General features: G+C 45.2%; 2 protein-coding genes across 6 annotated transcripts in view; one reads left to right on the plus strand and one right to left on the minus strand.

Moving 5' to 3' along the window:
• Nucleotides 1-18793, plus strand: part of LOC133558151 (uncharacterized) — a 192932-nt gene that overhangs the window by 14284 nt on the left and 159855 nt on the right. The window lies entirely within an intron of this gene.
• The window catches only part of LOC133553664 (protein prune homolog 2-like), a 149442-nt gene that overhangs the window by 9257 nt on the left and 121392 nt on the right, over nucleotides 1-18793 (minus strand). The window contains exons 17-19 of one of the 5 annotated variants that reach the window (XM_061902142.1): nucleotides 17338-17436; nucleotides 11995-12036; nucleotides 6516-6537 (exon numbers count right to left, since the gene is read on the minus strand). In XM_061902142.1, the coding sequence (XP_061758126.1) occupies nucleotides 6516-6537; nucleotides 11995-12036; nucleotides 17338-17436 (163 nt within the window). Of the gene's footprint in view, nucleotides 1-6515; nucleotides 6549-11994; nucleotides 12037-17337; nucleotides 17437-18793 lie in introns of all 5 variants that reach the window. The other 4 variants (XM_061902150.1, XM_061902133.1, XM_061902157.1 and 1 more) reach the window with 4 other exon arrangements.

Consider the following 18793-nt stretch of genomic DNA (forward strand, 5'->3'; position numbering starts at 1 on the left):
CGTGTCCCAATGATCCTAGGAGCTATGTTGTCCGGGGGCATAAAGCCCCCTGGTAGGGTCTCCCAAGGCAAACAGGTTCTAGGTGAGGGATCAGACAAAGAGCAGCTCGAAGACCTTTATGAAGAAGAAAAATCATGGACCCAGATTTCCCTCGCCCGGACGCGGGTCACCGGGGCCCCCCTCTGGAGCCAGGCCCGGAGGTGAGGCACGATGGCGAGCGCCTGGTGGCCGGGCCTGTTCCCATGGGCCCCGGCCGGGCACAGCCCGAAGAGGCAACGTGGGTCACCCCTCCAATGGGCTCACCACCCATAGCAGGGGCCATAGAGGTCGGGTGCAATGTGAGCTGGACGGCAGCCGAAGGCAGGGCACTTGGCGGTCCGATCCTCGGCTACAGAAGCTAGCGCTTGGGACGTGGAACGTCACCTCACTCGGGGGGAAAGAGCCTGAGCTAGTGCGCGAAGTCGAGAAATTCCGGCTGGATATAGTTGGACTCACTTCGACGCACAGCAAGGGCTCTGGAACCACTTCTCTCGAGAGGGATTGGACCCTCTTCCACTCTGGCGTTGCCGGCAGTGAGAGGCGACGGGCTGGGGTGGCAATTCTTGTTTCCCCCCGGCTCAAAGCCTGTACGTTGGAGTTCAACCCGGTGGACGAAAGGGTAGCCTCCCTCCGCCTTCGGGTGGGGGGACGGGTCCTGACTGTTGTTTGTGCTTACACATCAAGCAGCAGTTCAGAGTACCCACCCTTTTTGGGAACACTCGAGGGAGTACTGGAAAGTGCTCCCCCGGGTGATTCCCTTGTCCTACTGGGAGACTTCAACGCTCACGTTGGCAACGACAGTGAAACCTGGAGAGGCGTGATTGGGAAGAATGGCCGCCCGGATCTGAACCCGAGTGGTGTTTTGTTATTGGACTTTTGTGCTCGTCACGGTTTGTCCATAACAAACACCATGTTGAAACATAAGGGTGTCCATATGTGCACTTGGCACCAGGACACCCTAGGCCGCAGTTCCATGATCGACTTTGTAGTTGTGTCATCGGATTTGCGGCCTCGTGTTTTGGACACTCGGGTGAAGAGAGGGGCGGAGCTTTCTACCGATCACCACCTGGTGGTGAGTTGGCTGCGATGGTGGGGGAGGATGCCGGACAGACCTGGGAGGCCCAAACGCATTGTGAGGGTCTGCTGGGAACGTCTGGCAGAGTCTCCTGTCAGACAAAGTTTCAATTCCCACCTCCGGAAGAACTTTGAACATGTCACGAGGGAGGTGCTGGACATTGAGTCCGAGTGGACCATGTTCCGCACCTCTATTGTCAAGGCGGCAGATCGGAGCTGTGGCCGCAAGGTAGTTGGTGCCTGTCGGGGCGGCAATCCTAAAACCCCTTGGTGGACACCAGCGGTGAGGGATGCCGTCAAGCTGAAGAAGGAGTCCTATCGGGTCCTTTTGGCTCATAGGACTCCGGAGGCAGTGGACAGGTACCGACAGGCCAAGCGGTGTGCAGCTTCAGCGGTCGCGGAGGCAAAAACTCGGACATGGGAGGAGTTCGGGTAAGCCATGGAAAACGACTTCCGGACGGCTTCGAAGCGATTCTGGACCACCGTCCGCCGCCTCAGCAAGGGGAAGCAGTGCACTATCAACACCGTGTATGGTGCGGATGGTGTTCTGCTGACCTCAACTGCGGATGTTGTGGATAGGTGGAAGGAATACTTCGAAGACCTCCTCAATCCCACCAACACGTCTTCCTATGAGGAAGCAGTGCCTGGGGAATCTGTGGTGGACTCTCCTATTTCTGGGGCTGAGGTGGCTGAGGTAGTTAAAAAGCTCCTCGGTGGCAAGGCCCCAGGGGTGGACGAGATCCGCCCGGAGTTCCTTAAGGCTCTGGATGCTGTGGGGCTGTCTTGGTCGACAAGACTTTGCAGCATCGCGTGGACATCGGGGGCGGTACCTCTGGATTGGCAGACCGGGGTGGTGGTTCCTCTCTTTAAGAAGGGGGACCGGAGGGTTTGTTCCAACTATCGTGGGATCACACTCCTCAGCCTTCCCGGTAAGGTTTATTCAGGTGTACTGGAGAGGAGGCTACGTCGGATAGTCGAACCTCGGATTCAGGAGGAACAGTGTGGTTTTCGTCCTGGTCGTGGAACTGTGGACCAGCTCTATACTCTCGGCAGGGTTCTTGAGGGTGCATGGGAGTTTGCCCAACCAGTCTACATGTGCTTTGTGGACTTGGAGAAGGCATTCGACCGTGTCCCTCGGGAAGTCCTGTGGGGAGTGCTCAGAGAGTATGGGGTATCGGACTGTCTTATTGTGGCGGTCCGTTCCCTGTACGATCAGTGCCAGAGCTTGGCCCGCATTGCCGGCAGTAAGTCGTATACATTTCCAGTGAGGGTTGGACTCCGCCAAGACTGTCCTTTGTCACCGATTCTGTTCATAACTTTTATGGACAGAATTTCTAGGCGCAGTCAAGGCGTTGAGGGGATCCGGTTTGGTAACCGCAGGATTAGGTCTCTGCTTTTTGCAGAGGATGTGGTCCTGATGGCTTCATCTGACTGGGATCATCAGCTTTCACTGGATCGGTTCGCAGCCGAGTGTGAAGCGACCGGAATGAGAATCAACACCTCCAAGTCCGAATCCATGGTTCTCGCCCGGAAAAGGGTGGGATGCCATCTCCGGGTTGGGGAGGAGACCCTGCCCCAAGTGGAGGAGTTCAAGTACCTAGGAGTTTTGTTCACGAGTGAGGGAAGAGTGGATCGTGAGATCGACAGGCGGATCGGTGCGGCGTCTTCAGTTATCCGGACGTTGTACCGATCCGTTGTGGTGAAGAAGGAGCTGAGCCGGGAGGCAAAGCTCTCAATTTACCGGTCGATCTACGTTCCCATCCTCACCTATGGTCATGAGCTTTGGGTCATGACCGAAAGGATAAGATCACGGGTACAAGCGGCCGAAATTAGTTTCCTCCGCCGTGTGGCGGGGCTCTCCCTTAGAGATATGGTGAGAAGATCTGCCATCCGGGAGGGACTCAAAGTAAAGCCGCTGCTCCTTCACATCGAGAGGAGCCAGATGAGGTGGTTCGGGCATCTGGTCAGGATGCCACCCGAACGCCTCCCTAGGGAGGTGTTTAGGGCATGTCCAACCGGTAGGAGGCCACGGGGAAGACCCAGGACACGTTGGGAAGACTATGTCTCCCGACTGGCCTGGGAACGCCTCGGGATCCCCCGGGAAGAGCTAGACGAAGTGGCTGGGGAGAGGGAAGTCTGGGTTTCCCTGCTTAGGCTGTTGCCCCCGCGACCCGACCTCGGATAAGCGGAAGATCATGGATGGATGGATGGTTTCAAAAAGTAAAATTTATGACTTCATAAAACGCTGCTGTACGGACGTAGGGAGAAAAACGGAGTAGTGGCGTCTCCCATTCATACTTGCCAACCCTCCCGATTTTCCCGGGAGACTCCCGAATTTCACCCGGGGCAACCATTCTCCCGAATTTTTCCCGTTTTCCACAATATTGGGGGCGTGTCTTTGCGTGCCAGCCCAATCACATAATACCGACGGCTTATCGCACACACAAGTGAATCCAAAGCATACTTGGTCAACAGCCATACAGGCCACACTGAGGGTGGCCATATAAACAACTTTAACACTGTTACAAATATAAGCCACACTGTGAAACCACACCAAACAAGTATGGCAAAACACATTTCCGGAGAACATCCGCACCGTAACACAACATAAACGCAACAGAACAAATACCCAGAACCCATTGCAGCACTAACTCTTCCGGGACGCTACAATATACACCCCCGCTACCCAAAACCTCGCCCACCTCAACCTCCTCATGCTCTCTCAGGGAGAACATGTCCCTGTTTTGAGGCATGTAAAAAAAAATAATGCACTTTGTGACTTCAATAATAAATATGGCAGTGCCATGTTGGCATTTTTGAGTTGATTTATTTCGGAACACCGTGTTAAATTTTTTAATGTATCCAGTGGACCATCACAACAAAATTAGGCTTAATAATGTGTTAATTCCACGACTGTATATATCGGTATCCGTTTGTTATCGGAATCGGGAATTAAGAGTTGGACAATATCACAATATCGACAAAAAAGCAGTTATCGGGCATCTCTAATATCAGTATACATTATATAATGTATATATAATACGTAAATTAAATATTACATATATGTTATATTCTAAATTGCTACTATGGTACATTTTTTGTCTACTTAATATCTGCATTATCCTTTCCATCCTTACCTTTTACGTCCTTGGAAACTAAGCCAGTGTGTGGAACAATTTCCCTTGTGGATCAATACATTTTGTTTAAGTCTAAGTTAACTCAATCAATGCAAAATGACCCGACTGCATTAAGTTGAGGAGTAAGGAGTAAACTGCTGAGTCGGCGTTAAAATTGCTGATGAGTTAGTTGCAAACACCAACTACTGAGTCGCCATAGCAACATTAAAAAGTGCATGAAGAGGAAGATACATTTTGCTTAATCCTGCAGCCACTCTGGTGACTTCCAATGCAGCTACTGCAAACTTTACATTAAGAGGTTGCCCAGAGCCACAGGTTTTACAGGAAGTGTTTATATAAAAGTATGTGTGAAAGCTGTGCGGAGGGCTTTTACAAATACTTCAAATGTATATACAAACCCCGTTTCCATATGAGTTGGGAAATTGTGTTAGATGTAAATATAAACGGAATACAATGATTTGCAAATCCTTTTCAACCCATATTCAATTGAATGCACTACAAAGACAACATATTTGGTGTTTAAACTCATGAACTTTATTTTGTTTTTTGCAAATAATAATTAACTTAAAATTTCATGGCTGCAAAACATGCCAAAGTAGTTGGGAAAGGGCATGTTCACCACTGTGTTACATCACCTTTTCTTTTAACAACACTCAATAAACGTTTGGGAACTGAGGAAACTAATTGTTGAAGCTTTGAAAGTGGAAATCTTTCCCATTTTTGTTTTATGTAGAGCTTCAGTCGTTCAACAGTCCGGGGTCTCCGCTGTCGTATTTTACGCTTCAAAATGCGACACACATTTTCGATGAGACAGGTCTGGACTGCAAGCGGGCAAGGAAAGTACCCGCACTTTTTTTACGAAGCCACGCTGTTGTAACACGTGCTGAATGTGGCTTGGCATTGTCTTGCTGAAATAAGCAGGGGCGTCCATGAAAAAGACGGCACTTAGATGGCAGCATATGTTGTTCCAAAACCTGTATGTACCTTTCAGCATTAATGGTGCCTTCACAGATGTGTAAGTTACCCATGCCTTGGGCACTAATGCACCCCCATACCATCACAGATGCTGGCTTTTGAACTTTGCCTCGATAACAGTCTGGATGGTTCGCTTCCCCTTTGGTCCGGATGACACAATGTCGAATATTTCAAAAAACAACACTTTTCTACTTGAAACAGTCCATCTTAGATGATCTCGGCCCCAGAGAAGCCGGCGGAGTTTCTGGATGTTGTTTATAAATGGCTTTTGCTTTGAATAGTAGAGCTTTAACCTGCACTTACAGATGTAGCGACAAACTGTATTTAGTGACAGTGGTTTTCTGAAGTGTTCCTGAGCCCATGTGGTGATATCCTTTAGAGGTGATGTCGGTTTTTGATACAGTGCCGTCTGAGGGATTGAAGGTCACGGTCATTCAATGTTGGTTTCCGGCCATGCCGCTTACGTGGAGTGATTCCTCCAGATTCTCTGAAACTTTTGATGATATTATGGACCGTAGATGTTGAAATCCCTAAATTTCATGCAATTGTACTTTGAGAAACGTTGTTCTTAAACTGTTTGACTATTTCCTCATGCAGTTTTGGACAAAAGGGTGTACCTCGCCCCATCCTTTCTTGTGAAAGACTGAGCATTTTTGGGGAAGCTGTTTTTATACCCAATCATGGCACCCACCTGTTCCCAATTAGCCTGCACACCTGTGGGATGTTCCAAATAAGTGTTTGATGAGCATTCCTCAACTTTATCAGTAATTATTGCCACCTTTCCCAACTTCTTTGTTATGTGTTGCTGGCATCAAATTTTAAAGTTAATGATTATTTGGAAAAAAAAAAAATGTTTATCAGTTTGAACATCAAATATGTTGTCTTTGTAGCATATTCAACTGAATATGGGTTGAAAATGATTTGCAAATCATTGTATTCGTTTATATTTACATCTAGCACAATTCCCCAACTCATATGGAAATTGAGTTTGTATTAAGGGAGTCCGTAACGTAACCCCGGCGAAAATCGAGGGAACACAGTACTTCGTTTAGTTGTCAATTTGAGAACTGATGGTTCCTGATGGATCCCTGGCTTACGCCATCCGAGTCACATCCGTTGTGTCCTTGAGCACGACACTGTATTTAACCTTGCTCCTGGGCCATCAGTGCGTGAATGGGTGAATGTGGAAATAGTGTCAAAGTGCGTTGAATAACTCAAAGGTAGAAAAGTACAACCTGTTTGTTGTTAGGCGCCCCCTAGTGGCACAAACATGTTCTGAAGACTACTTACTTTCCTGCCGTGTCCTTTAAATCTGTGTCCAGCCTGTTGGAGCGTTCCAATGGAGAGCAAAGAACAGACAGATAATGAGAGATGTAAACAAGTGAAAAAAGGGTGGCGGGTTGGGTGAGAGACGGCGGGGGTGACCTCATTCTGGGTAACAATTATTGTTGGGTTAGTAGCCTGGGGGGGTTGGGGTTGAGGGTCTGGGGTGGTGCTCCAAAATGCAGGCAGGAAGCCAAACAGGCCAGCTGGAAGTTTTAGTTTTAAACATTTACAAAAAGGTTCTATGGAGGTTAGAAGGAAAATATACAGGGACCATGAACATATGATTTCAGTGTTAAAGTCAATGGTTGGAGGTACGATGCCTCGAAAGCAATTAAAGCCATCGTATGTAACAACTGGACCTGAAATCCACCGCTTCAAAAACGACTTTTTCCTCTTATTATGAAGAATATTTTCTTCGGCATCACTATGGCAACCCTCGTCTTAGATATCTGTGGACCAGCCAGGAACACCTCCTGTTGTGTTAGCTTCAGTGCAGATGTAACTGTTCACAATTGTGTACATTTACCATGTCAAGACTGTGGCCATTTGTAGGGGGAAGTTGAGAGTAAAAATATATATATTCCTGATCGCAGCTTTAATTTGCCTCCATTAAATAAGGTGTTTAAATATCCCAAACAAAGTTTTCTCACCAACAATTATTGTTTCCATGTTTTAACTTGAAAAATATCAAGTATTTATGATTTGATAAATAATTTTTTTATTGTTTTTTTTATTTTTTTTAAATCGAACCCTGTTTACACTGCACAACAAATTGGATGTTTTGTTTTTCCCCCCAGAGCACCTTATTTTTATTATACTTTTTCAAATTTTCTTGTAATCAGACCATATTTTCGGTAAATGAGATGGAATTTTTACTTATTTATTAGGTAAAAATTCCATCTCATATACCGAAAATATGGTATGTTGGATGGAATTTTTAACATGAATTGTAATGTAAAAAATTCCATCTAATATATTGAAAATATGGTATGTTAGATGGAATTTTTACATTAATTATAGGTAAAAATTCCATCTAATACACCTAAAATATTGTATGTTAGATGGATTTTTTACATTAATTATTAGGTAAAAATTCCATCCAATTTACAGAAATTATGGTATATTAGATGGAATTTTTACATGAATTATTAATGTAAAAATTCCATTTAACATATAGAAAATATGGTATATAAGATGGAATCTTTACCTTCATTATTAGGTAAAAATTCCATCTAATATAACAAAAATGTGGTATATTCGATGGGCTTTTTACATTAATTATCTGTGTTGGCCCTGCGATGAGATGGCGACTTGTCCAGGGTGTACCCCGCCTTCCGCCCGATTGTAGCTGAGATAGGCGCCAGCGCCCCTCGCGACCCCGAAAGGGAATAAGCGGTAGAAAATGGATGGATATTAGGCAATAATTCCATCTCATATACCGAAAATATGGTGTATTAGATGGAGTTTTTACATTAATTATTAGGTAAAAATTCCATCCAAAATACCGAAAATATGGTATAGTAGATGGAATTTTTACATTAATTATTAGGTAAAAACTCCATCCAAAATACCAAAAAATTGTATATAATATGGCATTTTTTACCTTAATTATTATGTAAAAATTCCATTTAATATACCGAAAATGTGGTATGGTAGATGGAATTTTTTACCTTAATTATTAAGGTAAAAATTCCATCTATCCATCCATCAATCCATCCATCCATCTTATTCCGCTTATCAGAGGTCGGGTCGCGGGGGCAGCAGCCTAAGCAGGGAAGCCCAGACTTCCCTCTCCCCAGCCACTTTGTCCAGCTCCACCCGGGGGATCCCGAGGCGTTCCCAGGCCAGCCAGGAGAAATACTCATCCCAACGCGTCCTGGGTCTTCCCCGTGGCCTCCTACCGGTTGGACGTGCCCTAAACACCTCCCTCGGGAGGCGTTCGGGGGGCATCCTGACCAGATGCTCGAACCACCTCATCTGGCTCCTCTCCATGTGGAGGAGCAGCGGCTTTATTTTGAGTTCCTCCCGGATGACAGAGCTTCTCACCCTATCTCTAAGGGAGAGCCCCGCCACCCGGCGGAGGAAACTAATTTCGGCCGCTTGTACCCGTGATCTTATCCTTTCGGTCATGACCCAAAGCTCATGACCATAGGTGAGGATGGGAACGTAGATCGACCGGTAAATTGAGAGCTTTGCCTTCCGGCTCAGCTCCTTCTTCACCACAACGGATCGATACAACGTCCGCATTACTGAAGACGCTGCACCGATCCGCGTATCGATCTCAAGATCCACACTTCCCCCACTCGTGAACAAGACTCCTAGGTATTTGAACTCCTCCACTTGGGGCAGGATCTCCTCCCCAATGCTGGCACTCCACACTTTTCCGGGAGAGAACCATGGACTTGGACTTGGAGGTGCTGATTCTCATTCCGGTCGCTTCACAATCGGCTGCGAACCGATCCAGTGAAAGCTGAAGATCCCGACCAGATGAAGCCATCAGAACCACCTCATCTGCAAAAAGCAGAGACCAAATCCCGCGGCCAGCAAACCTGAACCCCTCAACGCCTTGACTGCGCCTAGAAATTCGGTCCATAAAAGTTATGAACAGAATCGGTGATAAAGGGCAGCCGTGGCGGAGTCCAACCATCAATGGAAACGTGTCCGACTTACTGCCGGCAATGCGGACCAAGCTCTGCCACTGATCGTACAGGGAGCGGACTGCCACAATAAGAGAGTCCGATACCCCATACTCTCTGAGCACTCCCCAAAGGACTTCCCGAGGGACACGGTCGAATGCCTTCTCCAAGTCCACAAAGCACATGTGGACTGGTTGAGCGAACTCCCATCCCTCATGAACCCTGCCGAGAGTATTGAGCTGGTCCACAGTTCGACGACCAGGACGAAAACCACCGTTCCTCCTGAATCCGAGGTTCGACTAGCCTCCTCTCCAGTACACCTGAATAAACCTTACCGGGAAGGCTGAGGAGTTCGATCCCACGATAGTTGGAACACACCCTCCGGTCCCCCTTCCTTCTTAAAGAGAGGGACCACCACCCCGGTCTACCAATCCAGAGGTACCGCCTCCGATGTCCACGCGATGCTGCAGAGTCTTGTCAACCAAGACAGCCCCACAGCATCCAGAGCCTTAAGGAACTCCGGGCGGATCTCATCCACTCCAGGGGCCTTGCCACCGAGGAGCTTTTTAACTACCTCGGCAACCTCAGCCCCAGAAATATGAGAGCCCACCACAGATTCCCCAGGCACTGCTTCCTCATAGGAAGACGTGTTGGTGGGATTGAGGAGGTCTTCCAAGTATTCCTTCCACCGATCCACTACATCCGCAGTTGAGGCCAGCAGATCACCATCCGCACCATACACGGTGTTGATAGCGCACTGCTTCCCCTTCCTGAGGCGGCGGATGTTGGTCCAAAATCGCTTCGAAGTCGCCCGGAAGTCGTTTTCCATGGCTTTCCCGAACTCCTCCCATGTCCGAGTTTTTGCCTTCGCGACCGCTGAAGCTGCACACCGCTTGGCCTGTCGGTACCTGTCCACTGCCTCCGGAGTCCTATGAGCCAAAAGAACCCGATAGGACTCCTTCAGCTTGACGGCATCCCTCACTGCTGGTGTCCACCAACGGGTTCAAGGATTACCGCTCGGACAGGCACCAACTACCTTGCAGCCACAGCTCCAATCGGCCACCTCGACATTAGAGGTGCGGAACATGGTCCACTCGGACACAATGTCCAGCACCTTCCTCGTGACATGTTCAAAGTTCTTCCGGAAGTGGGAATTGAAACTCTCTGACAGGAGACTCTGCCAGACGTTCCCAGCAGAACCTCACAATGCGTTTGGGCCTGCCAGGTCTGTCCGGCATCCTCTCCCACCATCGCAGCCAACTCACTACCAGGTGGTGATCGGTAGAAAGCTCCGCCCCTCTCTTCACCCGAGTGTCCAAAACATGAGGCCGCAAATCCGATGACACAACTACAAAGTCGATCATGGAACGATCATGGAACTGCGGCCTAGGGTGTCCTGGTGCCAAGTGCACATATGGACACCCTTATGCTTGAACATGGTGTTTGTTATGGACAAACTGTGACGAGCACAAAAGTCTAATAACAAAACACCACACGGGTTCAGATCCGGGCGGCCATTCTTCCCTATCACGCCTCTCCAGGTTTCATTGTCGCTGCCAACATGAGCGTTGAAGTCCCCCAGCAGAACAAGGGAATCACCCGAGGGAGCACTTTCCAGTACTCCCTCGAGTGTACCCAAAAAGGGTGGGTATTCTAAACTGCTGTTTGGTGCGTAAGCACAAACAACAGTCAGGACCCGTCCCCCCACCCGAAGGGGGAGGGAGGCTACCCTTTCGTCCACTGGGTTGAACTCCAACGTACAGGCTTTAAGCCGGGGGGCAACGAGAATTGCCACCCCAGCCCGTCGCCTCTCACTGCCGGCAACACCAGAGTGGAAGAGAGTCCAACCCCTCTCGAGAGAAGTGGTTCCAGAGCCCTTGCTGTGCGTCGAAGTGAGTCCGACTACAACAAGCCGGAATTTCTGTACTTCGCGCACTAGCTTAGGCTCCTTCCCCCCGAGTGAGGTGACGTTCCATGTCCCAAGAGCTAGCTTCTGTAGCCGAGGATTGGACCGCCAAATGCCCTGCCTTCGGCTGTTGCCCAGCTCAATTCACACCCGACCTCTATGGCCCCTGCTATGGGTGGTGAGCCCATTGGAGGGGGGACCCACATTGCCTCTCCGGGCTGTGCCTGGCCGGGCCCCATGGGAACAGGCCCGGCCACCAGGCGCTTGTCATCGTCCCCCACCTCAGGGCCTGGCTCCAGAGGGGGGCCCCGGTGACCCGCGTCCAGGCGAGGGAATTCTGAGTCCTTTTTTTGTGTTCATCATAGAGGTCTTCGAGCTGTCACTGGTCTAAATCAACTTCAGATCTATTTTTTTCTAAAGATTGTTTTTATTTTCATGTTTTATGCTCTTTTTTATTATTACCGGGACAGCTTTGAAATAAGATGTCACGTGATTTAATTCTAACCGCTTCCCTGCAAACACACTTCTACCGCAAATGTGTCAAAAAAAAAATCATAACACGGCAATCGACAGCAGTATCAGAAACCTAACATCAACATATTGGATGGTAAGGATCCCAACATTACAACTGTGTATATTGCCATGATACCACACCAGCGGTTATTAATGCTACAACTGTTTAAAAGAAGTATTGTGCAATAATTACCAAGGCAGCATGACATTCCTGCTGGCTGTGAATGTTAGTGTGAGGTCCTTAAAACCTTTAATGCATTGTCAGCCATATATTAGCTTGAATAGGTTGGGGGGGAAGGAGGTAGGAGGGGTGTGAGAGACAAAGGTTAGTTACTTTTTTTGAGGGTGACACAAAAAAGTGTGAAGGCGGCTGTAATGTTTGTTTTACCTCATGCATGCAAATGTATTTGTAGCCCTCTCCTGGTCATACCTTGCAGGGCAGAGTGAGACATGTAAAAAGGCGTCCGGTTTCTTGCCGGCGTGCCACACCGTAGACATTTATACAAAGACGCCCCATTGAGCGGGTGAGGGTGCTGGGTCGGCATATTGGAAGTAGCAGATCTGCCCCGTTAATTAATCAATGCGAGGAAATGGACCCAACTTTGGGAAGTGCCTTTCGATAAAGTCTTTAAAGTTAAAAGGGGAACTGCACTTTTTTGGGAGGGAACTTTGCCCATTGTTCACAATTACAAACCCCATTTCCATAGGAGTTGGGAAATTGTGTTAGATGTAAATATAAACGGAACACAATGATTTGCAAATCCTTTTCAACCCATATTCAGGTGAATGCACAACAAAGACAAGATATTTGATGTTCAAACTCATAAACTTTATATATTTTTTGCAAATAATAATTAACTTAGGAATTCATGGCTGCAACACGTGCCAAAGTAGTTGGGAAAGGGCATGTTCACCACTGTGTTACATTACTTCTTTTAACAACACTCAATAAACCTTTGGGAACTGAGGAAACTAATTGTTGAAGCTTTGGAAGTGGAATTTTTTCCCATTCTTGTTTTATGTAGAGTTTCAGTCGTTCAACAGTCCGGGGTCTCCGCTGTCGTATTTTACGCTTCATAATGCGCCACACATTTTCGATGGGAGACAGGTCTGGACTGCAGGCGGGCCAGGAAAGTACCCGCACTTTTTTTACGAAACTACGCTGTTGTAACACGTGCTGAATGTGGCTTGGCATTGTCTTGCTGAAATAAGCAGGGGCGTCCATGAAAAAGACGGCACTTAGATGGCAGCATATGTTGTTCCAAAACCTGTATGTACCTTTCAGCATTAATGGTGCCTTCACAGATGTGTAAGTTACCCATGCCTTGGGCACTAATGCACCCCCATACCATCACAGATGCTGGCTTTTGAACTTTGCGTCGATAACAGTCTGGATGGTTCGCTTCCTCTTTGGTCCGGATGACACGATGTCGAATATTTCCAAAAACAATTTGAAATGTGGACTTGTCAGACCACAGAACATTTCCCCACTTTGCATCAGTCCATCTTAGATGATCTCGGGCCCAGAAAAGCCGGCGGCATTTCTGGATGTTGTTGATAAATGGCTTTCGCTTTGCAGAGTAGAGCTTCAATTTGCACTTACAGATAAAGCGACGAACTGTATTTAGTGAGAGTGGTTTTATGAAGGGTTCCTGAGCCCATGTGATGATATCCTTTAGAGATTGATGTCGGTTTTTAATACAGTACAGTCTGCGGGATCGAAGGTCACGGTCATTAAATGTTGATTTCAGGCCATGCCGCTTACGTGGAGAGATTTCTCCAGATTCTCTGAACCTTTTGATGATATTATGGACCGTAGATGTTGAAATGCCTAAATTTCTTGCAATTGCACTTTGAGAAAGGTTTTTCTTAATTTTCTCACGCAGTTTTGGACAAAGGAGTGTACCTCGCACCATCCTTTCTTGTGAAAGACTGAGCATTTTTTGGGAAGCTGTTTTTATACCTAATCATGGCACCCACCTGTTGCCAATTAGCCTGCACACCTGTGGGATGTTCCAAATAAGTGTTTGATGAGCATTCCTCCACTTTATTAGTATTTATTGCCACCTTTCCCAACTTCTTTGTCATGTGTTGCTGGCATCAAATTCTAAAGTTAATGATTATTTGCAAAAAAAAAAATGTTTATCAGTTTGAACATCAAATATGTTGTCTTTGTAGCATATTCAACTGAATATGGGTTGAATATGATTTGCAAATCATTGTGTTCTGTTCATATTAACATCTAACACAATTTCCCAATTTATATGGAAACAGGGTTTGTACTTCCGGCAAACTATTTTAGATTATTTGAGCATCAGAAACATACTGGAATGATCAGATTAATTATCATTTATTTATTAGAGCACGTTCATTTCCATATTGACAACATAGCCATGTTACACCAGGTTTTACTCATAACAATGCCCAAATTACGTTTAATGTCTTCAGAATAGCAAAACGGCACTTGGAAATATGCAAATTAGGGGTCTAGACACACCCAACAATAAAAATGTGCATTCCAACACATTTTCTAATTGTAAAAACACATTAAATACACACCAAGTTTACATTTGTAGCTCATCTGTTTCAAATGTTAGAGACACAAGCTATTACAAGTGGCGGCCATATTTGATTGGCCGCTATGGCGACCCCAAAGGTCACCGGCGCGGGCATCCTAGCTAAATCATTTAAGTATGCCCTGAGCTACACCTGTGCCAAATTTGCCGCTTTTAGACAAAAGTGAACGAAAATATTCCAAAGAGGCTCCACTATAAGTACCAAACCAACATTTATCCAATGAGATCCGGTTTTTCACTATTAATCACTTGGTATAACCCCATGCAGCACTTAGTAGATTCCAATATGGGGTCAACGTAGGTTTTAGCTAGAGATGTCCGATAATGACTTTTTTGCCGATATCCGATATTGTCCGACTCTTAATTATTGATTCCGATATCAATCGATACCGATATATACAGTCGTGGAATTAACACATTATTATGCCTAATTTTGTTGTGATGTCCCCGCTGGATGCATTAAACCAGGCCTGGGCAATTATTTTGACTCGGGGGCCAAAATTAGAGAGGAAAAAGTGTCTGGGGGCCGGTATATCTAAATTTTTAGGAACACTAATACAAAACCTTTCCATAGTGGTTGATTGAATGCTAAAAAAAACTTTATGGCAGAGCGCCTTAAAAAAAACGGAATGGAAGTTTTTTACACAATGAGACAGCCGGAATGTACAATAAAATAAAGAATGTGAGATTTACAATATTAAACTATGACCGATAAAACATTGAATATTGACAACATATGAACGTCACACCCCCTCCCCATCCACATAATTACACTCAAGCGAAATGCAACAAAAATGAAAGAAAAACAGCGAAATATGAACGCGAAGGGTAAAAAAAACACTTACAATCTGATATATCGATATATCACTAAGCTTTAGAACAGGCATGGGCAATTATTTTGACTCGGGGGCCAATTTTAGAGAAGAAAAAGTGTCTGGGGGCCGGTATATCTACATTTTTAGGAACACTAATACAAAACCTCACAATAAGGTCTGATTGAATGCTAAAGAGTGCTGCAAGGGTTTCTAGGTATTTGTTCTGTTTTGTTTATGTTGTGTTACGGTGTCGATGTTCTACCGAAACATGTTTTTCATTCTTGTTTGGTGTGGGTTCACAGTGTGGCTCATATTTGTAACAGTGTTAAAGTTATTTATACGGCCACCCTCAGTGTGACCTGTATGGCTGTTGACCAAGTATGCGTGGCATTCACTTGTGTGTGTGAAAAGCCGTAGATATGTGATTGGGCCAGCACGCAAAGGCCGAGGCTTTACAGTTTATTGGCGCTCTGTACTTCTCCCTACGTCCGTGTTTTACCGGATAATTACTGCTCCGTACAGCGGCGTCTTAAAAAGTCATACATTTTACTTTTTGAAACCGATACCGATAATTTCCGATATTACATTTTAAAGCATTTATTGGCCGATGATATCAGCGCTCAATGCGGCGTCTCTGTATATAGGTGTATGTACCACACTTTGAGCTATTAGTTCACCAAGCATGTGATGGTGACCAACAGGGGCAAACTCACAGCAACATCCCAAGGCTCCAAACACAGAAATAATCCAAAAACACATCCACAGAAAAAAACAAACAAAACAAGTTAGCCATGTGACCAGGGTCGCCAAACCTGAGGGATATCCGTCTTTAAAGACTTTGGGCCTGATCTACTAAAGCTTTGCATGCACTGCAAAAACTGAAATCTAAGTAAGATTAAATATCTCAAATAAGGGTGATATTTGCTTATTTTCTGTCTAATAAGATAATTCTTCTCACTAAGCAGATTTTATGGTAGAGTGTTTTACTTGTTTTAAGGGTTTTGGTCCTAAATGATCTCAATAAGATATTACAGCTTGATGCTGAGATTTGATGACCTATATTGAGTAGAAACATGCTTGAAACTATTTTTGTCCAAATGTCCAAAACACACCCAGCAATGGTGCACAGGAAGGCGGGGAAGAAGAGGGGAAAGGCGGCCAAAATGGTCGAAAGTCCCAATTTTGTCCAATATACCTCACCGGGTTCCACTCCCACAAGTCCTGCTGCCAACCGGACGAAATGTCCAAAATGCACCCAGCAAAGTCCCAAGGGAAGTGGGGGAGAAAAGTAAGAAAAGTCGGCAAAATTCCCCCAAAATATTGAAAATACCTACCCAGGTTCGAGTCCCGCGGCCAGCCGCGCACTTCCAGTGATGGCCACAAATGTCCATAACACACCCAGCCGAGTCCCTCGGGGAAGGGGGAATAAAAGTTGGAAAAGTCAACAAAAGTCCCAAAAATGTTCAAAATACCTTCGAGTCCCACATTGAACTTGGGTGTGATTTTTGAAAAATTTTCCGACTTTTCTCACTTTTCTCCCCACCTTCTCGTCTGACTTTTCTGGGCGCGTTTTGGACACTCTGGGCATCCCGGCCGGCGGCGGGACTTGTGGGACTCGAACCTGGGTAGGTATTTTGAACATTTTGGGGACTTATGTCGACTTTTCCAACTTTTATCCCCCCCTCCCCGTGGGACTCGGCTGGGTGTGTTATGAACATTTTGGGCATCCTGGGACTTGCGCGTCCATACATAAGATTTTATGTTAGAGTGTTCAGTTTTTGCATTGTACTAACAGTACAGTAACAGGTTGCACACGCTATTTAGCACTTGTGATTTGGATCGTAGTAGACCAGGCCCTTAAAGTTTTATTTTACAGTATTCTAAAGCAATCAAAGATCGTTCGACAAAGACAGACATTTTTTTTTGTCAGCCAACTTTCTTCATGCCTTCTAAGACAGATATCCTTCAGGTTTGGCGCCTCTGGTAGTCTGCTTGAGTCATGTGTTTTGGGGGTTTGTGAGTTTTTTTTGGCAATGCAGCATTTTTCTTTTGCATTTGTTTTTAATCCTGTGACTGCAGTCTTTTTAACATTCAGCATCGGTGTGTTTTTAAATTTCTGTGTTTGGGCATTGCTGCATGTTTTACCCCTTTGGTCACTTTAGCATATTCTATTGCTACACCTGCACTATCTTATAACTTCCGAAACAAACAGGAGGCCTTTACGACCACATTAATAAAAATGTTGTTATATTCGGTTCGGTACTTGTATGCGGTGTAGCTGCTGCAAGCGTATCTACTAAAATGTCCAATGTGTGTGTTTTCATCCTAAAGCCCACTCACTTGATGATGCTGGGTGGAATGTGCACGTACTCCATGGGGATAATGTCGCCCAGTTCCTGCAGACTACTCACATACTTGATCTTACTGCTGAATTTTGAGCTGAGGGAAACACAAAGAAACAGAATTAGACAACGATTTGGTAGGAAATTCGCATTTTAAAAGGAGACATGTAGACATAAATACACTATGGACATAAATTAAAAGTTCCTATCAATTCTGGTGTGCAGTAAAGGCCAAATGTTTGGACACACCTTCTCATTCAATGCGTTTTCTTTATTTTCATGACTATTTAGAATTAGATTTAGACAAACTTTAATGATCCACAAGGGAAATTTTTCCACACAGTAGCTCAGTTACAATGATGGTAAGTGTAAGGATGGAAAGGACAATGCAGGTATAAATAGACTAAATATAAAGATATAAAATATAACATGTATACGTAATATTTACATAATATATGTACAGGATTTTATATACTGTATACTAGGGGTCGGCAACCCAAAATGTTGAAAGAGCCATAATGGACCAAAAATACATAAACAAATCTTTCTGGAGCCGCAAAATATTAAAAGCCATATTACATACAGATAGTGTGTCATGAGATATAAATTGAATTATGGGGACTTAAAGGAAACTAGATGAGCTCAAATATAGCTACAAATGAGGCATGGTAATGCAATATGTACATATAGCTAGCCTAAACATGCATTGATAGCATCGATTAGCTTGCAGTCATGCAGTGACCAAATATATCTGATTAGCACTCCACATAAGTCAATAAAATCAACAAAACTCAACTTTGTGCATTCATGCGCAACGTTAAAAGTTTCGTGGAGAAAATGAGACAGAAAAAGAAGTGGCATAAATCACCTCTTAGAAAGTCAGAGAAAGTTATACATGTAAACAAACTAGGGTGAGTTCAAGGACCGTCAAAATTAGTAGGACAAAACGGCGCTCGTCAAATACTCGAATCAGTGAAGCATGTTTAATATAAACAATGTGCTTTATAGCAATTATGGAGGTTTGTTTCATGTTTGTCCTCCTACAGAAAACCAAATTAAAACAAAAAATATGTTTTTTTTACCCTCATCATTTCCATTTTTCATATATTTTTGAAAAAGCTCCAGAGAGCCACTAGGGCGGCGCTAAAGAGCCACATGCGGCTCCAGAGCCGCGGGATGCCGACCCCTGCTATCTGATATATTATATTATGTCTATATTATATATACAATATATATAAATTACCATGTACAATACTACAACATATGTGACAGCTGCAGCATAAAATAAAGAGTACATCCAGCAGAAACCAGAAAATAGACAATAAAAACAAAGAGAAGTAGCTAACATAGAAGGTGTCGGGTAATAGGCAGATATCATTTATTACAAACACACCTGTGAAGTGAAAACCATTTCAGGTGAGTACCTCTTGAAGCTCATGGAGAGAATGCCAAGA

The sequence above is a fragment of the Nerophis ophidion genome, linkage group LG01, assembly GCF_033978795.1.
Source record: "Nerophis ophidion isolate RoL-2023_Sa linkage group LG01, RoL_Noph_v1.0, whole genome shotgun sequence".
In the NCBI taxonomy this organism is placed as follows: domain Eukaryota; kingdom Metazoa; phylum Chordata; class Actinopteri; order Syngnathiformes; family Syngnathidae; genus Nerophis; species Nerophis ophidion.